Source organism: Strix aluco, chromosome 17 (assembly GCF_031877795.1).
Source record: "Strix aluco isolate bStrAlu1 chromosome 17, bStrAlu1.hap1, whole genome shotgun sequence".
Taxonomy (NCBI): Eukaryota; Metazoa; Chordata; class Aves; order Strigiformes; family Strigidae; genus Strix; species Strix aluco.
Genome location: NC_133947.1, coordinates 11,883,549 through 11,909,810, shown reverse-complemented (window position 1 = coordinate 11,909,810; position 26,262 = coordinate 11,883,549). Strand labels below are relative to the sequence as shown.

The window sequence follows — 26,262 nt, the reverse complement described above, 5'->3', positions numbered from 1 at the left end:
CCCAAATTTGCCTGTTACACATGATGGGGTATAGCTGATCTGACTGTTAATGCCTTGTTGAAGAGCCAGCTTTATATTAGAAGGAAACGCCTTCCAAAGATCTAAAATTCAGAACTTCACCTCAGTTATCAGCCATGAGATCAGTCGTTTAGATCAGTTGATGCAGTTTTCCTAGATGGGTTACTGGGTTTTTCTCCCTATACTTTAACAGTCCCAGCTGCTGCTCAGCGTGAGAGCACTTTGGGAGGTGGTACAGCGTTGCCCAGTGCTCACAGAGATCAGGCAGCTGGCAGGCCAGCACTCTGTATGCTCGGCTTCCTCTCATTTTCTCTTTGACCTTAGCTGGAGTGAGCATGTGCAAGAATTTGGGGATTCTTGGGGGTTTATTGTGAGAACCTGTCTGTTGTTTCTGTTTAAACTACCTGGAGTAGGGTAAGTTCTACTATGCGTGAAAACTTAAAGCGCTGCTTTCTTTCTGCAAGGAAATGACCTCTGAAGAGAAGAGCACTATCACCAACCTCAGCAAGTGTGACTTCACCCACATGAGCCAGTATTTCAAAGCTCAGTCGGAAGCTAGGAAACAGATGTCCAAGGAAGAGAAACAGGTACCAGAGGGAATTCTAGGAGAATTCTTGATTCTTAGCTGGCTTGTAAATATCTCTGTGTAATCATTCCTCTGCCTGCCTTTCTGCTTATAAGTCAGTGTTTACTAGCCTTCAAATTACTACTTTCATGCTAACTGTAGGAGTCTACTGTGCAGCGCAGGTAGAGCAAAACACTGTGTTTACGGCTGAATCTTCATCCTGACTTAAAATGATTTTGATAGGGCTAAGGCTCCTGATCGTGCTTAAGTAAATAAAGAGAATAAGAAGTGCTACTTCCATGGGAGCCTTGGTCCCTGCCCAGTAATGAGCAGTGGATACTCAGTTAAGGATAGATTATTTTTTTTTTTAGAAGCTCCTTGGGTTTGGAGAGCAAAATTTGGGATGGTGGAAGGGATGCAGCAATGACATTAGTGAATAAAATGAGAGAACAAATCTTAAATATCAGGTAATGCAGTTTTCTGAATAAAAAACTAACTTTATTTTCCAGTAGCATGGCTACAGTGGCTTGTGGGGAGAGAATTAAATAGTTTTTAGATGACTGAGATTTACTGCAAGGGAAGTTGGAAACTTGCCCCAAGTTCTCAGTTGATCTTTTGCCAACCCTATGGTAATTGTCCTTTGAGTGAGGGGCCTGGTAATTTGGAAGTATGGCCTTTGGGGTCAGAGGGGTCCCACCAAAATAGAGAGCCCATGTCTTACTGCTGTTTCCACTTGATAAACATGTGGGTGAGCCCTTCGCAGTTCCCATCCGTGGTAGCTATTACAATGGAGCAGAAGTGGCTTTTTCAGTTGGATTCTTAGCTGGCACACCAGTGCTGTCAATGGGTCGGATGTTTTATTTTGAGCTGCGATGTTTTTATTTTTCCTTCTGTATAATTAGAGTTCAAGCACAGAAGTATGCAGTGAAATCTCAGCACATTTTTACTTAGGAGACTGTGTTCTGCTTATGATACCATTTGCTGACACAGGCTTGACATGCAGCAGACTGGAGACATTCCTCTGCCCACTTTCCAACGCTGAGTTCAAACACAGAAGTTTGAGTTTTTATGCATAAACAAGATGTAAAGTCAGTGGAAGTCAAATGCTGAATATAGACTGTAAAGCAGCTGTACTGTGCTGGGGCTGCCCTTGTAGCTGTGATATGTGGATAGAGGTAAATGCCTCTGTTGTGGCAAAATTGTAGCTGTCTTCACCAGCCCTGATCTGTTTCTCTCAAATACAAGTTTTAAGAGAGTTTTGCACAATCTTTCCCTTTTTCCAGTTTGTGCTGCTTGCATTTTATGAATGCTTTTCTGGACAGTTTGCTGCTCTGTGTGTTGATACAGCACTTGGCATGATGAGGATCTTTTGAGCTATGTCTTCAGTATCAGCGTGATGCAAATTTTTTAAGTCTTGGCATTGAGATGTGTGCGGTGCCGAGTATACCATATCATCTTTGCTTTTGGCTTTTTCCAGAAAATCAAAGAGGAGAATGAGCGGCTATTGAAGGAATATGGTTACTGCGTGATGGACAACCACAAGGAGAGGATTGCCAACTTTAAGATTGAACCCCCAGGTCTCTTTCGAGGTCGTGGCAACCATCCCAAAATGGGCATGTTGAAGAGACGCATCATGCCAGAAGACATCATCATTAACTGCAGCAAGTGAGCACTGGATGCTTCACACCTTGGCTTTGCTTTCTAGATAGGATAGCTTCTTTTTTAAAGTCCTGTAGAGGTTGATATTCAAGCACGTAGAAATACGCATGCTACTTATATGAATAAGAAACTGAGTCCACAAGCAAAGACTGAACAAGGCTATCGTGGGTTTCATGCAGAACTTTGTCAACTTACTTTCTTCCTTATGCCTACAGCCTACATCTGCTTAAACAGTCTTTCCTGCTAGTATTTCCAGAAATTAATTTTCTTCTTTTATGTAGGTTGTCCTACTTTGTCTTCCTTGATGTTGAAGGCAAAGGTTTGGTGGGCTTCTCTTCAGTCTCGTCCTGATAAGTGTCCACAAATCAAAGCTGATCATAGCAATGTGTGTTCCCACCTGTGTATAATTCTTCAGCAGTTACATATTGGTAGCAGTTAAATTTCTGATATTTGACTCTTTGCTTCGATTCACTTGATTTCCTGCTTGTGGAAATAACCTGGTTACATTGCCTCCGTTTCTTTCCCTGTGCATTCTCTGTGTGATGGTATTTGTTACTTTATTTTGATTCTGTGGAAGTCTCTTTAAATAGTTTTTATTTGCTGTTGTGTAATTCTCTGCAGGGATTCCAAGATCCCTCCCCCTCCACCAGGACACAAATGGAAGGAGGTCCGGCATGATAACAAGGTTACCTGGCTGGTGTCATGGACCGAGAACATCCAAGGCTCTATCAAATACATCATGTTGAACCCTAGCTCAAGAATTAAGGTAAAGATCTAGTTTAAAAAAAAAATACAAATCTTACTGGTCATGTGTCCAAGAAGCAAATATAGCTGTTGGCTAGGAGAGAGGTAGGAAGTAAAGCTGTCCTGCTATTTCATCCTACACTGATTGCAAAATATAGGAAAGTTTCTGTGCTTCTGTTCCCCATTGAAAAGAAAGAATACAATTACTGCACAGGAGAGCAGATGAAATCTGGAAAATGTCTGTTGAAAAGCATCATTGTGTTATTGCTAGTAGGAATCCTTTACCCTATGTAAACCTAAAAGGAAGCCATTTATCCAAGAAGAGACTTGCTCTGGTGGATATTTTACCTACTTCTGGCCCTAACTTCCCCTGCCTGACTGTGTAGTGAAGTTCTAACCATGGGTTGCTAATTACTCAATTGTAGAATTAAAAATGTGGCCAGGCTGCTGGCTGAGAGGGCTGAGAAGGAGCTCATGACTGAAGGAAAACAAACCCTGCTGTGGGAGCAAGTAACCAGTCAACAGATCAGTTCCATAAAAGCAATGATAAACCTGTTGAAAGACAAGTAGCCTTCAGATTTGGGGGTGGGATTTCAGTTCTTCTCATGAAGTCTTTTTTTAAGAGATTTTTTTTCCTGGATTGGAAACAAGGGGTTTGTCCTACAAGTATAGAGAAAAATCTCTGTTCCTTGTGAATTCATGCCCTCATTTTGCCACGGCTTGAATATATAATAATGATGATGAACTGTTGATGTTGCTTTTACATTTTATGGGTGTTTAATTACACAGCTGAAAGAACATAAGTGTCATCTGAATAAAGCAGAGGAAACCATTTATATGTTGAGAAGCATGGAAGACATAATGTCTTTTGTGTCTTTATAGTCACTTCCATGGAAGCGTTTAATATCATGGAAATCTGAATTACCTACAGCTGCATGGCAGCATAGTTTGAAGCTGAGCTGTTCAGCAGCAAAATCTCGGTGCTTTTGTACAGTGAGACCATTGCCACACACAGATTTGCAAAGCCTTGAGATGCAGATTGGAACTGGTCCTCTGCCTGCTTTCTAATGCTGACTCTATTCCAACTTTCTCTGCAGGGTGAGAAGGACTGGCAGAAGTATGAGACAGCTCGAAGGTTGAAGAAGTGCGTAGATAAAATCCGAAATCAATATCGAGAAGACTGGAAATCCAAAGAGATGAAAGTACGGCAGAGAGCTGTGGCACTGTACTTCATTGATAAAGTAAGGCTCGTTCCCCAGCACACTCCTCTTACCTTTCCCCTCCTGCTGGGAATGCTGTGTGTCTGTTCCTACAGCAGAATTGAGCCCAGTTACTAAGAAGGTATCCTGAGACTTCCTGGTGGGCAGGCTCCCATCTCCTTTTCCTTCCCATTACCTGAAATCCAGAGCAACAAACTATTGTACTGAACATGGCTATTTCAGGCAGCATTGTTTTAGTACAGGCAAAATTCACAGCCTGGTTCCAGAATCTCCCAGTTGGATTACTGGGAAGTTTGTGTGGGCCCTTTTGTCTCCAGCTGTTTCAGTTTTCATGCTGGGAATTTCTGCTGGTTTGTCACCTCTTTAGTTTGAGGTCACAGTTATGAGGTTTCATAATTATGTTAATTTTTTTCACCACAGCATAAAGAAAACTGCAGTTGTGTTGATGCATTTAAAGCTATTTAAAACCAGTTCCCAGAGAGCTCTTGCCCTGGTAGTGTATGGTGTCTTTACCAGCTAAATTAACAGGTTTTGTTCAAAATCGTTGTAAACCAGGGAACTTTGATTTGAATAATTGTGGTTTCATATAAACACTGAAAGTTTTTCTTCAAAAATTTGAAATTGGTTTAGCCAGTGCTGTCAAAACACATTTATTAATGCAGCCAAATGTAGCCTTTAGATAACTTATATAACCCAGTGTCTTATATGCTATTTAAAGTGTATTTATTTAGCATGCAGTGGAGAGGTAGGATCATAGAAGATGGACAGCTGAACTTTATGATTTTGTATCAGGTTGAGTTCACGTGGAAGTCAGTTTGAATTTTTTAAAAAATACCAAACATTTTGAAATGGATTTCTTAGTTCTGTCTTACAGTTTGAGTTACTTAATGAGCAAAAGTTGATAAAACATCTTCCTTTAAACTTCTCTTTAAAAAAAGTTAGGTATTCTGGTGGATTGGTAGATTTGTGGCTTTAGTGTAGGGTTATTTGAAACAGATTTAAAGATACCTTAAGGTGGTTTTTATTAGAATTTTGTAAGTGTCAGCTTTATTCACTCAAATGCATTTTCTCCCTTTCTCTTCTCCTACGGACAGTGCTCATTCTAGGCCAGTGTCTGAAAGTTTCCAGCATCTATACAGTACTGAGATGGTTTGAAATGCTTACCTTTCTTGTCTTGATATAAATGTAGCTTGCGCTGAGAGCTGGTAATGAAAAAGAAGAAGGAGAGACAGCTGACACCGTGGGCTGCTGCTCTCTGAGAGTAGAACACATCAAGCTGCATCCAGAACTGGATGGCCAGGAATACGTGGTTGAGTTCGACTTCCTCGGAAAAGACTCCATCCGATACTACAACAAAGTCCCCGTTGAGAAGAGGGTAAGGCATCTCCACAAACATATATGCAGACTGAATTGCAGAAGAATGTGGTCAACACAGTTTTGATGGCAGTAACAGGGTGCTTCATCACTGGTCAGATAGCTAGCAGAAAATAAGTCAGTTAATGTTCTTCCCTTTTTATTGGCAGTGCTGTGGAAGATAAGCCTGCTGGTGGTGTGACATAACGCAGCAGATGAGATATTTAAACATCTTACTGCTCTTCCCTGTGGTCTCAGTGTCAAGAGTTGGCATAACATAACTGCAACAGCTATGTTAGATGAGTTTCTTGGGTCTCGTTGTGGTCAGCAGAGCTGGTTTTGTCACCTGTAGATGGTTCTAGGTGAGTTCTAGGAGAGTTCTAGGCCCATATGACAAGTAATAGCATAAAAGGTTCTGAAATAGTGCTGGATGGCACTGTTAGAGTAGCCGTTGGACTTGGGCTTTCATGATACTACCTTCTCTGTCACGGTGGTTTTGTTCATGACAGAGCTAAGCACTCACTGAGGTAAGTCTCGATCTTGGGTGCTCCAGAGCATAAGAGTAGGTGCGCTAATACTTCTGGCCTATAAACCTGGGTATCTGCCAACCAAGACTTCTTTCTTAGGCAGGCAATGTTAATTCTTCTATTTCTTTGTCATCCACCAATTTCAAATCTGCTGTGATCTTGACCTCATTCCAGAATAAGTCCCCATCTAGCAGTGTGAACCTGGAGGGCACTATCCAAAAAGACTTTTGTTTTTGTGGGTGTAACAGCTTTGCATCTAGCCCACAGCTCTGCAGTCAGCATAGTGTGTTAGATACCACGTGTATAATACTGTGGCAGTCATAATGACAATCAGCAGTAAATGTTGGCCTCTTGGGGAGCAAAACAATGGAAAAAAACAAACTATGGCTGCTATAGAAATGAACATGTGCTGGAATTCTTACTTCCTTGTTTAAAGAAGAAAATATTTTGCCTTTTTAAATTTCTTGGTGTTGGTATCTCTTGGTGTCTCTTCTTCAGTGTTTACAATGGGGAATTGATTATTGTGGAATTAGAAATCTTTGTATATTAGGTGTCTACAGAAGAAGAATGTGTGTTGTTGAGAAGCAGGGAACTGGGGATTTGAAGCATGCAGAGTCTGGGATTTTGTGGTCTCTCTATAATCAAAGATGCTTTTATTATTCTCCCTACCTCAGTGAGACTTGTTTGGGATGAAACTGTATGAAACCTTTAATGCAGCAATGAGAAGGGTTGGGTTTTGGTAGCTTCACTCCATGTGAAATGTCTCAGGGGTCTCTTTGGCTGGAGTAGTGATGGAGAGTAGGGGAAAGGTGGTAGTTTTGGGGTTTATTTCTCTGTTAGGCATCTAAGCCAGAGCAGAATTGGGTCTCCTCCAGTTTTGATCTAAATGATGAGGATAAAGGGCATTGAATGCTCAGGACTTCTGTTGCTGGGAAGAAACCTTCAACAAAAGTGGGTCTTTGTCTGCAGGGAAGCAACATCCAGCATTGTCACTGTTGCCTGAAAACAGCTTAAGTGGCTCCCTGGCAGTGTTGCTTGCTTATGTATTACTGCTACCAAGTGCTGTCTGGTCTGTGTGCCTGAAGTTGCCGGTTTCCTTTTCCTGCAGGTGTTTAAGAATCTCCAGCTGTTCATGGAGAACAAGCAGCCTGAGGATGACCTCTTTGACCGCCTCAATGTAAGCACGTAGTTAATGGTGAGAGATGGTGGTAGAGCACCATGAACAGGCTCACTGTGCACCAGACAATAGCAGCTGCTCTGTTCCAGAAATGGTTTCAGTGGCAGATTTTCTTCCAGAGCTGTCCTGAGCAGCCTAAAAGCAGTGAGAGTCTGTCTCAATCTGGTGTCTGTATTGTCCACTGTGCCCACAGGTTCCTGAAGCAATGGGCTTTGGTCCTGGTGAGCCTGGCTGGCTCTGACTTGGGGAGGTTTTTTCAGAGTTCAGAGATGATGATTGTGTGAGGTGACAGATTTTCAGATGCCATCCCTATCTTCACATTTGGCTCTATGGGAGCACTGTGGTGGTTCGGGCACCTTCCCTGGGATGGGACAGGCACATTTCTACCTGTTGGGAACCAAAACCTCCACACTGAAGAAAATTTTTTTGGCCACTTGTGGTACTTGATACTAATCTAATACTTGTTGGTTCTTTGTTCACTTTTCCTATGGTTTCAGTGATGTGGCCACTCTGTTGTGGTTAGGTCTGAATACGCTAGGCTTCAGCCGTCTTCATCAGCCGTGTGTCCAGAGATTTCACAAATGCTGTGGTCAATTCTGGTGCTAACTGTCATCTCCTTTCTGCTTCCTTAGACCAGTATCTTAAATAAACACCTTCAAGACCTTATGGAGGGACTGACAGCCAAGGTATTCCGTACTTACAATGCCTCCATCACGCTACAGCAGCAGCTCAAGGAGCTCACTAATCGTAAGTCTTGTGCTTGACACTGACGGGAACAGAACTTACCCCACAATATAGACCTGGCTTCCTTGGCTCAGCCACAAGCCCTATATGTGCACACCACTTCCTTGTTGTAATTCTCCTGGTACAAATATCAGACAGCTGAGGTATGACGAAATATCTGCTGCCAGACAATCTTTTGGGGTAGTGGAGCAGCCCAGCACTGGGGCAGGGCAGAGCTGACTTGTGAACACACTGAAGTGTGCCTGCTAGTTTATGCCTGTCCTTTACCAAATCTCTTATTTGCTTTCTGTTAATTATAAAGTGCTGTAGGTAGCAGGCAAGGCAGATGTAACAGCCCTGTGTTTCTTGGCTGCTTGTTCATAACCTTTCTCTAACTGCTAGCCTGTAAAAGTGGGAACATTGGATCTGTGAAGTCCAGGTATCTTGAGCAGTATGGTCCTGCTGTTCTCTGCTCTGAGCATGGATGTGCTTCCTGTCTTTGTTGCTACAAAGAAACCATTGCAGAAAGAGTTGGGGCCCAGGATGGAAGTGGTCAGGCTCTTACAACTGTAATCAGAGTGCAGTGTTGAGACTGCCCCTTCAGAGGGGAAGGTCAGTTCTGCAGTGTCTGTGAGCTTGCGGAGTCGGTGGGACAATGGCTGGGGCTGCACAGCCCTGGAGAACCCACTTGTTCACTGCTTGCTTGTACTTTGCAGCGGACGACAACATCCCAGCGAAGATCCTTTCCTATAATCGTGCCAACAGAGCGGTTGCCATTTTGTGTAACCACCAGAGGGCTCCGCCGAAGACCTTCGAGAAGTCCATGATGAACCTGCAGAGCAAGGTACCCCCCCTCGCCCAGCTCTTGGGTTGGGGCAGGGCTCCCAGTGCTGCATCTCAGGAGACACGTTTCCCTTCACTTGGGGTGAAGCAGAAGCAGAGCCTGCTTTTCCCTGTCAGGAGTTGGTTAGTGCTGCATCAGAAATGGGCCTGCTTGGAGAGTAGTGAGCGGAAAGGAACACCTTTACCTGAGTCGTCTTTTACTTGTAAAGACCAAGACCGGACCTTTTTCATCTGTCCTTCATCCCATAGCTATGTGATCTGCTGCCATTGAAACTTCAGAGCATCAGTCTCTAGCTCTGATTTGTGTCCCCTAAAGAACCCAGAGTGAGCCCCCACTCCTGTTGCATGAATCCCAGGCCACTGTCAGTGCAGGCTGTGTACGTGGTACATTATGCCCCTCTGACTTGACCTCTTCCTTTGCAGATTGTTTCTGGTGAAGGCCATGAGGTCCAAAGGGGTTAGGTCTGTTCCTGGTCTGGCTTTAGAATAACCTTCACAATAAGGACTTCTGGTTTGGCACTGCAGTGTCCCCTGCTTCTGTAACACCTAACATGGCTGCCTTCACCCTAGATCTTAGAGCTTGGGGGGGTGTTTAAGGGCGTTGAACAGGGGCTGCAAAACGCTAAATCTCCCTGAATCCTAAACTTACTGGAGAAGAACTGCCTGAAGCCTTAACAACTTTCAGCCTGTAGGATTTGGGGCAAAAACTGGTTTCTGCTGAGGGAACAGGGATTGTCCTTCCATGTTATCAGAGAGTTGGTAGTGGAGGCAGACAAGCTGCCTGGAGGGGCTGTTGGCCAGGCCCAGGCCAAGCCAATTCCTTCACCTGCTTGGTTGTAGCTGTGTGAGAAAGCTCCCAGCGCCACCTTGTCTTCGGAAATGAGTGGGGCCATATTTTCTGAGGGGACTATTTCACCATACCAGGCTTTGCAGCGAACTGAAAGGCCAGTGGCCTAACTGTTCTGCAGAAGTGGGTCTGACCACTGGTAGATTCTGAACGTGGTCACTCCCTGGGTCATGCTGCCCAGGGGTGACTGCCACAGTTGTCAGCAGCTTGTTCACAGTGCTGCCGTCTGGTTTTGCCTCTCCTAGATTGATGCCAAGAAGGAGCAGTTAGCTGATGCCAGGAGAGAACTGAAAAGCGCCAAAGCTGATGCCAAGGTCCGGAGGGATGAGAAGTCTAAAAAGTAAGGCTGGTGTTACTAGGCTGTGCAATGCTCCCAGTACTCTCTACTCCAAATAGGTCCTTCACCCTGTATTCTGTTTTCCCCAGATCTGGGAAGACTTCCTCAGGCTTTCCTGTCCCCTCTTTATTTTGTGCATGAAGAAATGGCCTTCCAGTTGAGGGACTGTAGGGTGGTCTGACGCTGCAGTTCCTGATTAGTCTCCACAGTGTCTCTTAGCCCTCCGAGCTGAGCACCAGCCAGCGCTCAACCGCCCTGCTGCCCAGGACCAAGCAGAGCAATGGATCCAGTGTGCAGCATTGCCATCTTAATGGGGAGCCAGGAGTTACACAATTGCACAGGCACTTTTCTGGGTTCTGCTCTGCTCCATTGGAAGCCCGCGGTGCAGACAATGTACTTGGGCTCTGTGTGGGCTCTGCAGAATAGCCACAGGGGTGCTGAGTTACGAGAGCTCTGAAAGCAGAATCACAGCATGACTATTACAGAGGGATAGATGGGCTGGTTTTAAAGTGGGTGTAGCATCAGTACAGTTCAGGCTGTTGCCTCCAATCCTTTAAAACAAAACTGCTGCTTCAGATTTCTGTTCTGCCTCTTTGAAAATGTCAGTTCTTAATTGCATGTGCTGAGTGTTTTGTGTCACCGTTTGTGCTGACACAGCTGCCCTTTGTGGCTGGTGGCATTGCTTACCTTGAGCAGAGTCCCTTTGGGTTCCCACAGCGCTGCCATCTCAAGCCTAGCAGGGCGTTAGGAATTACATCTTTTGATTCTTTCCCACCCCAGGACAGTGGAGAGCAAGAAGAAAGCAGTGCAGAGGATTGAGGAGCAACTGATGAAGCTGGAGGTTCAGGCTACAGATAGGGAGGAGAACAAGCAGATCGCTTTGGGCACCTCCAAACTCAACTATCTGGATCCCAGGATCTCTGTTGCTTGGTAAGCATCTGCTGGGGTGTGCTGGAAGGAACCGCCCCATCACTTCTGTCTTGCCCCCCCCAGTTAGCAGACAAGGGCTGTGGCTGAGAGCAGTGCCCCAGTGCTGCCAGAGACGTCTGTCTCTGTGGCCTTCCCTTATATCTTCAAATGGTTTCAGGAAGTTATAAGAGTCTCTTGAGGCAAGTGTAACATTCCAGCCAAGGCCAGCACCATGCTGGGAGGTGATGGGTCAGAGAACCTGCAGGATCTGACAGCAGGTGGTGCTCAGCTGGGTGGTGTGTCCTGTAGTGGAGCAGGGCTTAGGACAGTGGCGGGGGAGAGCAGGGCAGCTCTGCTGCACAGCGAGGGCTCGAGTGCCTGTGCTGTGTTGACTCTAACAGCGTCTCCTCTTCTGCAGGTGTAAGAAGTGGGGAATTCCTATAGAGAAGATTTATAACAAAACCCAACGAGAGAAATTTGCCTGGGCTATCGACATGGCAGAGGAAGACTATGAGTTTTAACCTGTTTTTAATGAGCTGAATTTTATGGGAAAAAAAGGGGGAGTAGCCTGGTTTTTAGGGAGATTGATAAACTGTGAGCCTTACTTGTCCTTGGATGCTGGGGAAGGGGGAGGAAAGGGGCAAGTGAGCATCAGATATAACAGCCAACATCTTGCAGAAAGCATAACCTGGAAATATCCTAAAGGAGCTGAGCCAGTTGTCCTATGGACAACTTATTTAAAAATGTTTCAGAGATCCAAATTCTAGCTGTCTGGTTTGTGTGGTTTTTCTCTTGAGGCAGGGCAAGTGGATGGGGGATTTGTCAACCTTCCGCCAGGCAAATTCACCATCACACTGAGAGCGTGGGAATCTTTAGCTACTGTATACAAAATCCAATTATATTGGTGCGTTTTTACAGTTAGGGTTTTGCAATAACTTCTATATTTTAATAGAAAATGGACTCCTTAACCCCTGCCCTTCCCCTCCCCCTCCCACCCCATTTCAGAATTTAACAAATAAACAAAATTTAAGAAACCCAACGCACCTGTTACAGCTGTCACTATAGTCATGGATATACCCAAATCTTTTTCAATTTGTCACTTGAAACAGTCGTGGCATTGGAACATGAATTACCAATATTCACCACATTTGTTCAGAGCAAAGCATGATGGGAAATCGGCCTCCTGACTTGAGTGTTCCTTTTTTAAATGTGAATTTTTATTTCTTTTAATTATTTTAAAATATTTAAACAGGTTTTTTTCTTCTTGATCTTAAAGATCGTGTAGATTTGGGGAGTGGGTGGGGGGAGGGGGCCGTGTGTTGGGGAGATGCGTGTGGAATTTGAGGACAAGTGAAATTGGCAACAAATGACATTCCCATCACCCTTTGTTCTGAACATGCTCTGTACACGTCAAGAATATCTACTTTTTAGGTTTGTCAGACTGTTTTACCTTTCCCCCCTTTTTTTCTAAGCCCCACTCCCCTCTTTTACTTGAAAGATTTTATTGTGTAAAAAGAAGTTTCACAGGTCAATAAATTTCGAGGGAAATGAGCATTGGTCCAAAAAAGGAAAAAAATCAAGATTTTAGGGCTTTTATTTTTTCTTTTGTAATTGTGTAAAAAAATTTTAAAAAATTAAAAAGCAGAATTTTAATGTGAAACCTTTTTTTGCTATAATCATTAGTCTTAGAGGCATTGTTAGCGTAGTGTGTGTGCGAAGACCATTTCCTGCAGCCTTTCCTCAACAAGTATCTTCTATTTTTATCATGAATTCCCTTTTAATCAACTGTAGGTTATTTAAAATAAATTCCTACAACTTAACTGAGTGTTGGTGTCTGTGTGTTCTTTCACCTCGGGCCCTGGGCCATGAGGTCCCCATGGTCCCTGGGTTGGGGGGTTGGTGGGCCTGGCACCACGTTGTCTCTGCAGCCCCCGTACTGCAGCACTGCCTCCAGAGCAAGGTGCTCGAACCTTTCTCACTTGGATGGGGCTGCATAGAGGACGTTGAGGCCATGCCAAGGTCCAGGAGGGTTGGGATTGACCCAGCAGTTGTGTCTTCGTCAGGAGTGAGCTGGTTCATAATGCTGCCGGGGATCTGAAGTGAAGCACCTGGCTGTGGCTGTTTTTCGGAAGAGATGATGCTTCCCACAGCTGCTAACGTTGCCCTAATGTTTTGAGTAACAGTCCCTGCTGCTTGCTTGTGTCGAGGCATGGTGGCTCTGCAGTAGGGCTGTATGGTCACGGAGCCAGACCCGCAGTGGGTGAAGAAGGGGGTGTTTTGGAGCCCTGGTAGGGGCACAAAGAGCTGACCAGGCTGTCCCACCAGCCTGCGATCCTGCTGCTTGCTCACGAGCTTGTGTCAGTGCTGGGGCTTGAGCTGGTCCATCAGCTCACCTGGTTCCCAGATCCCTCATCTGTGCTCCCCGCAGGGCAGTGTGTGCTTGTCAGGGTTGGTTTGTGTGGGGAAACTGCCTTGGAACTGCACTTAAATACCAGCAGCCCAACCCTCCAAGCTCTTCAGGCACAGGACTGCCCTGTTCCTGTTCCCAACCCCAGCAGGAATTGCCTGAAGGATTTTATTCCCTTTTAGTAAGAAGCTGCTTGGTCCCTGCTGGAGCCCTGTCCAGGGGCAGCCTGGGAGCCTGCCCACACCCCCCCCAGCTGCAGGGGCTGGGTAATGCGGCTTCCTGGGACTCAGCGGCTGCATTTGTGAGTTAGTGTGAGCGTCAGGAATGTGGCTTAGCGTCTGTATTTGGGGCCCTTCAAGCATCCTTGGAAGTGGAGGCCATCGCTTTAGTGCAATGGGAAGTGACCCGAGGCAGCAGGAACGAGGGGCACAGCCAGGCTGACCTCTGGCAGGGAGAAGGGGTGCAACGGTGCTTGTTTGGGCCAGGGGGCCCCTGTGGCAAGGTGGGTTTCAGCTCCTGTGCCTTCAAAGAGGCTGTTCTCAAGGAGAGCCAGGACATGCTGCAGCCGGGTGCACCAGGAAGCATGAGGAAGGGTGTAGGGAGTGTGTGGGCTTTACTCCAGGTAGCTGGAGAATACCAGGTTGGATCATCTGGTCCAACCGTTCTTGGCAAAAGCACCGTCTAGACAAGATGGCCCAGCACCCTGTCCAGCTGAACCTTAACAGTGTCCAAGGTTGGGGAATCCACCACTTCCCTGGGGAGATTATTCCAGTGGCTGACCTCATTGTGAAAAATTTTCCTCTTGCGTCCACTCAGAATCTCCCCAGGAGTCACTTGTACCCGTTACCCCTTGTCTTTTCCATGTGGCTCCTTGTAAAAAGGGAGTCTCCAGCTCCTTTGTAGCCACCCTTTAAATACTGGAACACGGTGATAAGGTCTCCCCTAAGCTGCCTCTTCTCAAGGCTGAACAAACCCAATTCTCTCAGCCTTTCCTTACATGGCAGGCTGCCCAGTCCTTTGATCATCTTAGTGGCCCTGCTTTGGACCCTGTCCAGCCTGTCCACAAATTTTTTGCATAGCATTTGATCTTTGTGCTCAGGCTGTAGCATGTGCTCAGGAGCCTGGGAGCTCTGGCTGAAAGCAGGTTGATTCAGCCCAGTGCTCGAGCTCTCAGCAGGGGTGGCCGTGGTGGAGGAGAGAGGAGCTGGGGCTGGAGCTGCATGTGGAGGGTGCTCTGGGCTGCTGGGGTGGAGGGTGCTGTGGGGAAGTGGGGCTGCTCTCGGGTGCCCAAGCGCTGCTTGGCACAAGGAGCTGCAGGGAGCAGGGTTGAGGGCAGGGGGTGGTTTCCCCTGTGCGGTACAAGCTTGGGATCCTCGGCTCCTCCTGGGGAGATGGTGGACCAGGAGCTGGCAGAGGGGAGTCCTGTGTTCCTCCTAGCTGGGAAGGGCGTGGTCTGTCACTGCCTCACTGGTCCTTCCTGCTTCACCCCTACCTGACCAGTGCTCACCGTGGGTTTCCGTGCAAGCGCACCTCCGCAGCGGTTTGCTTTGCCACCCACGGGCCATCTTCTCACCTGGTCCCGGGAAAACCCCTGCCCGGTGCAGCAGAGAGCAAGAGCGGCAGGATGTGGTGAGACCTGAGCTGCTCTTCCTGGCAGGGTTTCTCTGCTGCCTTTTATTAGCCTGCAGCCCTCCACAGGGAGGAGGACGGAGTGAGAGCAGCACCTTCCCTTCCCCTCCTGGCTGGGAAGGATCAGGAGGCTGGGCAGGCACGCGGGCGATGAGGCTGATTGATGCATCCATCTCCCTGGCGCTGGAGAGCAGCCCAGGGCCTGGTGTCCTTGGGGAGCCTGGAGCAGACACATGCCCTGCCTCCTCCACAAGCACCTCCCAGGTACCCCAGTGCTGGGGCAGCACTTGCTGGGCTCCCAAACCCCACAAGGGTGGCTGCGGGGTTGGGCTCAACCAGCCACAGGAGTCTCTCAGCAGCCAGCCCTGAGCAGGGCTTCCTGCTGCCCGCTGCGATATTTTCAGACGCTTTGTTGTGGCTGCAAAAACTCGCAGTTTGGCAGGAGTTACCATTTACTCTCTGGTGCCTTTCCAAGGTGCAGTGGAGAAAATGCCAGCAGAGAGGGAAAGGGGCTCATTGTGCTCCTGACCTGCCCGTGCCTGGAACAATGCAGCCTGTAAAAATATCCTTTCTATTTATACAGTCCTCCATCCCCACGTTCAGACCTGGTTGAATTAAATTCCCATACCCTAAGCTTGAGCAGGAAAATGTGCTTCTCTCCCTGCCCTGCTGACCGCAGTGGGGAGGGATGTGCTCCCTCAGAGGGGGATCCCCCACCCCAGCATCGCTGACAGCAGATCCACCTTCTCCCCGGGCATGGCGGGGTGCCCGGGCCAGGCTGGGGGTTGTGGCCCTTGGGCCGTGCTCTGCGTGGAGGTGCGAGGCCGGGCTGATGTCCCAGGCTGGAGTGTGCTGTGCCTCTCCCTGCCAGTGGAAGGGAGAAGTATGTTGGTGTGAAACCAGCCCTTGAAAAGGCACTTGGCTCCCTCTGAACGCTGGGGAGCACGGGCCACCGGCGCTGTCCCGGGCAGGGAGCTGAGGAGGATTTAATCTGTATTTTTGCCTGTGGCACAGCAGGGTTGGGACCACACATCCCACACTTTAAATGGAGAATTCCCAAATCCTGTTGACTCACCGTGTAAACAGAGAAATACCCACAAAATGTGCCGCATCCCGTTTTGCATCCCACCACGGCAGCACCTGGTCCTCGCCTGCCCCAGTGCCACCACCCCGGTACAGCTTTCCTGCCCCACAATAGAGCTTGTGTTTGGCAGGGAGGAAAACTGAGGCAGTGGTGATGTGACCAGTGGAGGGGGCAAAATTTAGGTTGAAACTGGATCTTGTGCATCACAAGCCAATGAACAGGGCCCGACAGCCAAAGAAGAGGCTGCAAACCTCGCTGGATGCAGCCCCATCCCCCTTGCAGTCTTACAGGATTCAGGGGTTGGAAATGGAAACCAGGTGAATTCAGGATATTAAAAAAGCCTGTGCTCCCCTCGGGACAGCAGGGAGCGGGGACAGGGAACCTGGAGCTGCAGCAGGTTTCCCATCAGGTGCCAGGTTTGTAATCCAGAGGGATCTTGCAATGCCTGGAAGGGGCAAGAGGATGCCGATGGGGTGGGGGGGTGGCAGCCCTGCCTGCAGGCACAGCTTTGCCCCAGCTCCTCGCTCAGGCGCCTCGCCAGCAGCCGCAGCAGCTCTGTGGCCCCGGGTTGGTCTGCTTTTCATCCCCAGCAAAAAACCACTTTGCACTGCACTGTGTCTGCTAACACCACTCCGGGGCAGGAGGTGGCTGGGCACCATGTTCCAGGTTTTCCAGATCCTGCTCGCTGCAGGATCAGGGGAAGCTCTTCCCCTGACGGTGATTTTCTCAGCCCGTGGGCTGGTTTCTTGTTTACCCACCCCAGGCAGCACAGAACAGACAGGGATAAATAAATAACCTGGAGTGGTGCATCTCTCCTGGGGACTGCAAGATGCTGAGTACCACTCGCTCGGATGAGGATCAGGCACCTCCTCTCAACGCGCAGTCCCAGGGTGGGTGAGGGATGCATCCATTCCCAGAGGGATGCTGGGCTGTGGGGACCCTCCCGCACTCAGCTGTGGGGTGGCCTCAGGCTTTTAGCTCCCTGGATTTTGCTCCCCAGCCCTTGAGCAAGGCCGGGAGCTGTCCTTAAGCCGGAGGTCACCTGGCCGTTAGCCTGCTGCCTGTTCCCGGCCGGAGGATGCAGCTGCTCCATGAATCCCACAGGATACGGGGCGGTCAGTACCCCACGCTTCGGGACTGCGTGCTGGGGCCACTCAGAGGGGAAAAACCCCTTTTTCCAGAGGTGTTTGCAAGGGGAGACTTGCAGCGCCCCCCACCCTCCACAGCTGTGTGACAAACACGATCTGGGGAATTTCTTCAAAAGCAAAACACATCTGACCCACTGCGGACCAAAGCCCGGGCAGGTAGTGCAGGACAGAGTAACAGGGGTGTGATGGAAGTTCCCGCTGCCCTGAGGGGCTGGGGGGGCGGCTGCCCGCAGCCTGGCAGGTGAAGGAGCTGGAACCGCAGAACGAGGCCGGCAGGCAGCAGACAGACAAAAGTGGGTTTGCGCGCTGTCAAATTAAACTGTGAAATTCCTCGGCGTGCAGCATTGTGGACATGGAGAGTTAATGAAGGGCTAAAAAGTGAGTAGTCAAACTCAGGGGGGAAAAAATAGCCATCACAGACACCTCACCGCAAACAACCACCTCCATGTGCCAGCCCCAGCCACTCAGGGCTCCGGGGCTGGGGAGAGGCTGTGACGGGTGCTCTCCATCACCATGACCAGACAGCGTTTGGGAGTGAGGGAGTTACCTTTTTTGTTTCTTCGATGGCCACACTCCCTTCTCAGGTTTTGCCCTCAAAAACAAGGGTGTGCCTGTAATGCTCAGCTATTTTAAGACCACTGGGAGCCGGCTGCTTCCTGCCGTTCCTGAGCGAGGCTGTCACACAAGCAAGGAGCAACTTCCCCATCAGCCGCTCACCCCAGGGGAGCGGGGCAGAGGGTCCTGTGGGTCCTGTGCTGCCCCTGCCCCAGGGGCTCCCAGCAGCTCTGCCTTAGCTGAGCATGTCCCCAGTGTCCTTTTTATAAGGGCAGGTTTAGGTTCTTATCCCAGTGCGTTTGTCCTTGCCTTTTTGATGCCCGGCCATTGGGTAGGATCCTAAACATCCCATGAACCTTATAGGGCTCCTAGTGTGTTTGCACATGTGTGTGCACGCTTGTGCTCATGGGTGTCCCTCTGAAGGCAGGTTAAGCAGTAGGACAGAGGGAGCTGCTCGCATTTGGGGTGCACTCAGTGATGAGCACCTCAATTAGCAAAGGATGCCCCTTCCAGACCCACCCATGAGCTGGAGGGTGAGATAAGGAAGCTCAGCTGCATGCTGCCTTGCCACAGGCCTGCAAACACACAGGTGTGTGTGTATGTGTATGTATATATGGTATACATACGCATCTATACATACATCTGTGCATTCATATATAGGGGTACATCCCCTCCAACCTCTCCCTTTCATGCTCTCCTGCGGCAGGGCCACGCTCGCCCTTGGGCAGGCCGGCTCCTGGCCATCGCCTGCCGGGATGGGTGATGGACTTGCCACCGCACCTCGGTGTCAGCACCGGGCCCGGGACACCATCCCCATCCAGGGCAGCCCAGCGCCCTGCCCGCCCCGGGGCACCCTGATGGGGAGGAGGGCACAGGGAGGAAGGCCGGCGGTGCAGAAAGGGAAATTGCAGGCTTTAACCGCATGAATGGAGCAAACCGCCCTGAAACGCTTCCCAATTCAACCCTTATCCCCTCGCTAACCCCGCTTTTGTGTGGTCTCCCGCCAGGGCCTCCCGCGACCCCCGGCTCCCGACACAGCCCCGGGGACGGGATGCCACCGGCCGCCCCGCAAACCCTGTCCCGCTGTCCGTGCAGGTCCGACCGGGATTTACGGGGAGGAAGCTGCGGCAGCCACAGGCCTGGCTCTGGTGACAGGCCACGCGTGCCACGGTGCCAGCCAGATGGAGGGGACTGTCCCCAGGAAAAGCCACCCTGCTTGGCCTGTGCCAGCGCAGCGGGGCTGGGGGTGTCCCCGGGAGGGCAGGGAGAGGAGAGCGGCTCCCGGGGGCAGCTGCGGCCCTGCCCGTGCCCTGCTCACCTCCACGTCCCTGCGTGTGCCCGCTCACCCCCAACGGTGGACACGAGGGGAGGGGGTGGTAGTGGCGGGAGGCTCGTGGGGGGCTGAGCCCCTCGGCCCCACGGCCACGCACCGGGGTGACGGCCCGTGGGATGCGGTGCTGGGGGATGCGGCGCCCCTGGCACCCCACACGTGTCACGCCGTGGGGTGTGCTGCTCACCCGGGACCCCACGCAGACTGCGCTGTGGGGTGCCAGGGCCCCACGGCGGCCTGTGCTGTGGGGTGCGTGGCGCAGCGGGGCCCTACGTGTGCCATGCGGTGGGGTGCAGGGTACCCCGGTACCCCGGGCGCGCTGTGGGGTACGGAGCGCCGGGCCCCTGGGCGCACTCCACACACCCCCCCCCACGCGTGTCACGCCGCGGGGGTGCGCGCTGGCACCCCGGGACCCCACAGATGGGCAGTGCGTGGCCTTCCCGGTCACCCCGGGGGGGTGCGCACCCCCGTGGGCCCCAGGCGTGGGGCGGCTGCGTGTGCTGCGCCCCGTGCCCGCCCCACGGCGAGGGGCCGTGCCCCGCCCCTTCCCTTCCCTCCCTCCCTGCCTTCCCTCCTCCTTCCTCGCTCCTCCTCCTCCTCCTCCCCCCCCGCGGGCGGGCGCGGAGCGCGGCGGTGGCGGCGGGGGCGCTCCGGGCGCTCCCGCTCCCCTTTGTTCGCGGCGCTGATGGCGGCCGGGCCGGGCAGCGGCCCCGGGGCGCCCAGCGAGGCGGAGGCAGCGCACCTCTGCCGCAGCCTGGAGGTGGGCACCGTCATGACCCTCTTTTACTCTAAAAAGTCGCAGCGACCCGAACGGAAAACTTTCCAGGTGAAGCTGGAGACGCGGCAGGTCACCTGGAGCCGCGGCTCCGAGAAGATCGAGGGAGCCGGTGAGTGCGGGGACACACACACTCGCACTCACACTCACACGGGGACGGCCGGGAAACCCGAGCGGGAAGGGGAGGAAAAGGGCTCCGGATCCCTCGGGGCGATGGGTGCGGGGTGGGCCCGGCCGGAGCCGTCCCGGGAGCCGCCGTTCGCCGGCTGGGAAAGCGGCGTGGGGCTCGGTGGGGAGGAGGAAGGGAAAATAAGTAAATAACCGAATAAATAATGAAGGCCAGCTTCTCCGTGCCCGGCATCTCCCCGCGCAGCAGCTCGGGGTGGCGCGGGAGGTGCCGGTTTCCCTGCCCGGGGCCGCACGGTGACCGGCTGCGGCGGGGGATGCGCGGGCCGGTACCGCCACGGCCGCCCCCGGCGCCGCCTCCCGACTTTCTGCATCCCCCTTCGGCATCAGACCCCCCCCGGGGTACACTAGGAGCCTTTTCGCGGGTGGTACCTTGGCTAACAGCCAGCACCTAAAAGCCGCAAGGAGCCTCAAAAGGAGGCAGGGTTAGTTCGAGCCCTCTTGGGGTTGCATCTCGGAGCAACAGATGAGATGAAAGGGAAGAGGCCAAAAGTAGGAAAAACAACCCAAAATGTTGTAATGTAGTTCCCTCCTCTTCCCGTCTCCCCTTTGCGCATCTGCCCAAGGGCGGTGGCACGGGGTCAGGTGGAGCAGGGTCAGGGTAGGGCACGGGCAGAGCTGGCTTCGGCTTCCTGCGCGGGACACGGGCCTCTGGTGGAAGGAGGGCAGGGGAAAAGCCACGTAAGAAATGTGAGTGTAAAACCACAAAGATGAGTGGGAAGGGGGAGAGGGTAGGGAGGCCCCGCACTGGGAAACTTTTAACCTCGGCGTTGGTTTCCTAGGTTACTGCTGTTTCTCTTAAATTACCTTTCCCGCCCCCACGCGCGAGGACAGTGTCTCTGTTCCACGCTGGAGGCGAGGAAGAGGGGACGCGCACGAAGGCGATGGGACGTAAGTCCTGGCGCTGGCCTTGGCGCGGCGGCGCGTTAGCGCTGGCCTTCCCCGCGTTGAGGGATGCGACTGGGACACGGCGAGGCCGTGGAGGGGTGGTCGCCTCTCCTGGTAGTGCTGCTGGCCCCGGATGGAAGGGTTGGATGCTGTTAGTGTTGCCAGAGGGCTCAGGTGAAGAAAGGAGGTGGAGGTGATGGTCATGTCTCTGTAGCAGGCCCATGAAATGCTGGTGCTTCCAACCTGGGGCTTTGGTTTGCCGTAAGACCCTTGGAGTACTCTAACTTCTGCCCAGGCAGGTCTGGAAGGAGCCTCGGGCTCTGTTAGGATGTGAAGCTCCCCCGTACCTCTCCCAGAGTGGCCTCTAGGAGCTCTGAGGCAGTGGGAGTGGGAGGAGAGTGCAGTGTGCCGTTGGCCCTGGGTTTCAGTTGTTCTCAAACTAAGGCAGAGCACCCGTTTGTTTTGCTGGTGAGGTGCTGGTTTCTGGCAGGTGTCTACAGCCCACGTGGGTCCATGGCCCGTGGTGGGACAGAGGTCCCCACTGATGTCTGCATGGGTGATTGTTCCCGTGGGCAGACCTAAGCACGTGCTGCAGTCCTTGGGAGGCTGGGACCTCAGCTTCAGGGAAATGTAAGAGAACTTCAACTTCTGTACCAAAACTGGTGGTAACAGGGATGATAATGTTGTGGCTGCGAGGACTTCTTGTGCTGTGCAGGCAGCCAAGAGCCGATCAGTAAAAGCAGAGAGTGTGTCCCAGGGACCGAGATGATCAGATTTAAAAAATAATAAAATACACAGGTTTCTAGTGCGAGAAAAGCAAGAGTTGGGGAACACAGGACAGCCAGTTCCCTCGTGTTCCTTTAAATATCACAGTGGAAAATTACTTGGGGCTCCTCTGCTATGCCACAGGCGAGTTGGCCGGCTGGTGGCCACGGGCTCTGGGCTCCCTGACATGTGCCTCCCAACGCACGTGGTGTTCCCGCAGTACATGCGACCCTCCCGAGAGGCAAGATGGGCTGTGCTGGAGAGAGAGAACATTAGCCTGAAGAGTTGCCATATCTTCAGCCTCATCTCTCTGATGCCGGATACTTTCCCGTGGCCTCCTCGCTGCACCTGAGCATCTCACCCCATCCTCAGTCCCCTCCTCTGGTGTCACCCAGCACCCTGAGCAGCACCCATCCTCTCACCCCTCTTCCTTCGCAGGGATGAGAAGTAGAGCTTTGCTTTAACGCTTCCTGGACAGAAACGTGGGAGCTCCAGGTGGAAGTATCGGCTTGTGTACACAAATAGTGACTGTGTATCTAGGGAGGCGAGGCAAAGCCACGCGATCAATGGCCAGCAATACTAGATTGTTGGCCAACTTCCCTATTTTTATCTGGATGTGCTTTCTGGGCGGAAAAAGGGTGCCTAGGAAAACCCAGGTGTGTGACAGCTCCACCTCATGTGGCAAATACACTGATGAATTCCCCTCGTTGAAGACCAGCCTTTACTGGCACAGCGTCTGCATGGGAACCAGAGGGGAAGTGATCGGGAGTCAGGCTAATCACTTTCGGTGCAGGGTGGTTTTAACCATGAGCAGTGACTGGCCCAGTTCTCCCCATGAAGACAAGCCGTGCTGATGTGGGGAGCAGGGGATTGGGGCTGGCAGGAAGGTTAGGGTTTGCTTTTCGTGGTGGGACTGGTTTGGCCCTAACTTGCAATATGAGTGAGGCCGTGAGCAGAGAAGAGCAGCCGGCTGTCAGGGGGTGAGATGTTCTTCACGTGGAACAGCATCTCCACCAGACAATGCCTGGGGGTCTACAGGTCAAAGACTGATGTGTTCATGGGTTGGTAATGAATATTCTTGTGTTTCTTGAGATACGGAGACCAGAAAGGAACTTCAGACCTCCCTGGACACAAGTTAGTTGTCTAAGTAGGAATGATCCTGGGTTTTTAACCATTTTGTAACAGGTGAGTATCCACAGTATATGACATACTGAGATCTTGGACTCAGAGCATGTCTGTGTAGATGTCTGTGTCTTGGAGAGGTAGCTGTCTCCATGAACACCCCAGCATGGAGGACCTGTGCTCCTTTCTCTGCACCTGGTGGGTTTTGCAGAAACGAGGAGTGTATTTGTCCCAAGGAGGGGTGGGCAGTCCTGGGGAACCTGGCTCTATTACTGACCCTGTTGAGAAGAGCACAGCCCCCGCGGCTGCAGCTCGGGAAGCCTCCTGTGATGTGGTGGGCAGTGCTTGAGGGGACACAGGGGCAGATGGCTCATGTCCAGATGGCCTCAGGCACATAGGCTGAAGCTGCGGTGTGCCGGGAGGAGAGGGCTTCTGGGCACAGTCACAGTCATCGTTACTTGGCATGGTGCCACTCGTTTCAGAGCTTCGACATCACTGTGGGTGGTGTCGTGGAGCTGCTGCCTTCCCAGGATCTGTGGGTGCTTGTCTGTCAGTACTTCTGATCTCTTCTGAACTCTGGGTGGGTGCAGTAGTCACCCAATTGTTTGCCTTCACCTTCATGAAGAGCTACGTTTTGGTGGTGCTTGGCTTGCTGGTGCTTGCTGCCCTGGAGCTTACAGGGGAGCAGAGCCTGAGCAGGTCCGGGGTCACCCCGCTGCTGGGGAGGAGCATGCCTGCGGGAAGGTCCAGGGGAGCCCCCATCCCTCGTGCCTTCGATGTCTCGGCAGCGGTGTGCTGTCGGCCTGACGGCTTCTCCCTGACCGAACGGGTGTGTGGCTGCCAGCTCCACTGGCCACCCTGCTTGTGCTTGGAGGCGATGGGACATATTTTATTTCAAGTTACTTACCGAAGTGAGCGGGATCTGAGCTGGCCTCTGGAAGGAGCTTTTGGCACATAAGGACAAGCCCTTAGTATTGAGCAACATCTCTTCACAGCGGTGAGACTGGACCAGGGGGGTGCTGACTGGGGAGCAGCCTGTGTGTGACGGGTTGGTGGCACCACCACACATGCTGTTGCTGTACAGGCCTCGTTGGCCACCATCAAACTGCCCAGGGAGGTGTTGGGGTCGTGGCACATTGGTGCTGAGAGGAAGGGGGAGCCCTTGGTGGAGTGACAGCCGCCTTCTTCGTCCCCTTGCTTTGTGACCCTTGTGTAGCGCTTTGTGAGCGTTGCATAAAGAGTGACCTTGTGTGTTAATTGTCAGCGTGTGTGTCCCCTGCTCCTCCTCTCCGTGAGCCGCTCTGACTCAGCAGTGGGCAGAGCAGGGGCTCGGGCCAGCTGGGCTCCCAGCTGAAGAACCCCTTCTGTTGGAAAGGACCCATCTCCTGCTCCTTGTTAAACTCTTCAGCTCGCTCCAGAGCTCTGAGGCTCTTAATGAGCAGAATCAGCTGAGGAGCGGGGAGGAGGGGGCAAACTTGTCTGTGCGGGAAGCCTTTTGCTTTGAAAAGCAGTCACCTCCTTCTCTTGTACTTTTTCAAAGCTGAAACTGTGCAAAACGCAGTCCTGGTTTGTGCAAGAAAAAGTAATGTTTTTCAATTAATATTTGTTTTTATCCAAAAGGGTTTCAGCCAGCTCTAATTACCAATGGATTGCTTTATTGCTAATCATCTCTGCAGAGGGCCTGGCTGCTGCGATGGGAAGAGCTCTAATAATTTTCTATTCTTTTTGTTAATCACCCAAAGCAAAGTAGAGCTAATCCCTCGAGTCAGTTGTCTTTTATGCATTTTTTTTTTTAAACTTCCTGTGTTACGTAATTCTTTTTTTAATATAAAAGGGTCTTGCATTCATAACTTCACACGCTGGGGGGTTATAGGCCAGCTTCTAATTGGTCTGTTTGCCTTGAAACACATCAGAAAATTTAGAGAGTTTGCTCAGAGAGTGAGCTGAAAATCTGGAGCAGATGTTTGTTTTATAGGGGCGGGGGGAGAACCACCTCGAAAAAACCCTGGTTGCATTCTTGCTTTCAGTGAAATGAGCTCAGTCCTGTGGAGGTGGAGAAAAGCTGTCGCCTGTGTAAAAGAAAAGGCAGGAACTGGCAAATGTTAATACAAAGTGACTCTGAAGGGTGGCTTGTACTCACCTCAGCCTTTCCAACTACCTGCCTCTTTTGTTAGTCCACTGAGGCACAGCTTTTTCTAAACTAGTTTTATTTTTTTGAGTAAGCCGAGGTGTTTGGAGCTCTTGAGAAGTTGAGCACACCAGAATGGCTTTCAAGCATAAACAAACGTTGGAGTTGGATGCTCTTGGGGTGCAGGATGGCTCCTGCACCAGCGGGTCCCCCTCCTGCTCCTACACCTCACAGCTGCAGGACGTGGCCCCTCTGGTGGGCAGGGGCTGGCAGGAGGGGAGCTCGCTCCCGAGGTACCTTGGGAAGGGAGGTGCTGAAATTGCTGGTGTGGGAAGCTGAGAGCATGGCTTGTGACCGTTGTAATGGTTAAAGCTTCCCCTGCTGAAGCTCTGCTGTGGGAATTTCTTGAGTGAAGGGTTTTTTGTGTCGTTACCAGTCCCCTTCCTGCTTACTAGGATATTTGTGTTAAACTGGGGAAAGCGAACGAGCTCTACTCTGCCTTCACCTCCAAACTGAAGCAGCCTCTTCCCCTTGCTTTACATCCCTTTGTCATCCCCTTTCTCTTCTTGGTACCATCTTCTGGGAGGAACGGATTAGAAGGCCCCTACTCAGGCTGTAGTAAGACACATCACAAATTACCTCCTCCCTTGGCATCTCAAACGCTTCTCTGCACCCTAGAGAGCAGCTGGAGGTTAGCCAGCTGCGAGACCTGCACCCACGTTGTCCATCCGTCTGCTTCCTTCATTTGCCAGTCAGCCACGTGGAAGGTATTGGCTTATGGGTTTTAAGCCCACTAATTAAAACGTGCTGGAGAAGTTTTGCACAGTGTCGGACTGATTACTTCTCACCTACGCCAAGGGCCTGAGCACTCCAGGTTTTTCAGGGCAGAAGCAATGCGGTTTGGCTTTCTCCCTGCCTGCAGGCAGCTGTGTTGGCTGGGCACCGTGTGTGGTGAGAGGAGCGTCTGAGTAAGCTGGATCTGAACATCTGGCTTTGCAGAGGGGCACCTCGTGTGCTCGGTGCCATCACCTCCCATCTCCGGGGGCAGTTTTGTCGTGGGATTTCGTACAGGACTTTTAACGTGCTCCATCTCCGAGCTGAGCCAGCAGTTGCCCAGCCCAATCTGTGATCTTTTTACTGCTCTTTGTTTTAGCTCCCTTGCCTGCACAGCGGGGGTGGTCGTCCTTATCAGCAAAGCGTTTGCTCAGCTCTGTTATCTAATCTCAGTGGTGTGCACTGTGAACATCCTGAAGACACGCCGGCTGTTAGCGATGCCCATTGCCTGTCCCTGTGCCAGCAGGCGTGTGACCTTCTGCATATCTT

The 26,262-nt window shown here is 51.4% G+C and overlaps 2 protein-coding genes across 5 annotated transcripts in view; both read left to right on the top strand.

The window, feature by feature from the left end:
* TOP1 (DNA topoisomerase I) overlaps positions 1-12,742 on the top strand; it is a 67,712-nt gene extending 54,970 nt beyond the window's left edge. Inside the window, exons 11-21 of the mRNA XM_074842883.1 lie at positions 483-605; positions 2,061-2,248; positions 2,864-3,008; positions 4,084-4,227; positions 5,396-5,581; positions 7,195-7,263; positions 7,896-8,010; positions 8,703-8,830; positions 9,922-10,016; positions 10,794-10,943; positions 11,341-12,742. Coding sequence (XP_074698984.1) covers positions 483-605; positions 2,061-2,248; positions 2,864-3,008; positions 4,084-4,227; positions 5,396-5,581; positions 7,195-7,263; positions 7,896-8,010; positions 8,703-8,830; positions 9,922-10,016; positions 10,794-10,943; positions 11,341-11,443 — 1,446 coding nt within the window. The 3' untranslated portion in view covers positions 11,444-12,742. The remainder of the gene's footprint in view (positions 1-482; positions 606-2,060; positions 2,249-2,863; positions 3,009-4,083; positions 4,228-5,395; positions 5,582-7,194; positions 7,264-7,895; positions 8,011-8,702; positions 8,831-9,921; positions 10,017-10,793; positions 10,944-11,340) is intronic.
* A 6,957-nt stretch (positions 12,743-19,699) lies between these two features.
* PLCG1 (phospholipase C gamma 1) overlaps positions 19,700-26,262 on the top strand; it is a 50,043-nt gene continuing 43,480 nt past the window's right edge. For all 4 annotated transcript variants that reach the window (XM_074843044.1, XM_074843042.1, XM_074843043.1 and 1 more), the window contains exon 1: positions 19,700-19,962. In XM_074843044.1, coding sequence (XP_074699145.1) covers positions 19,761-19,962 — 202 coding nt within the window. In that variant the 5' untranslated portion in view covers positions 19,700-19,760. The remainder of the gene's footprint in view (positions 19,963-26,262) is intronic.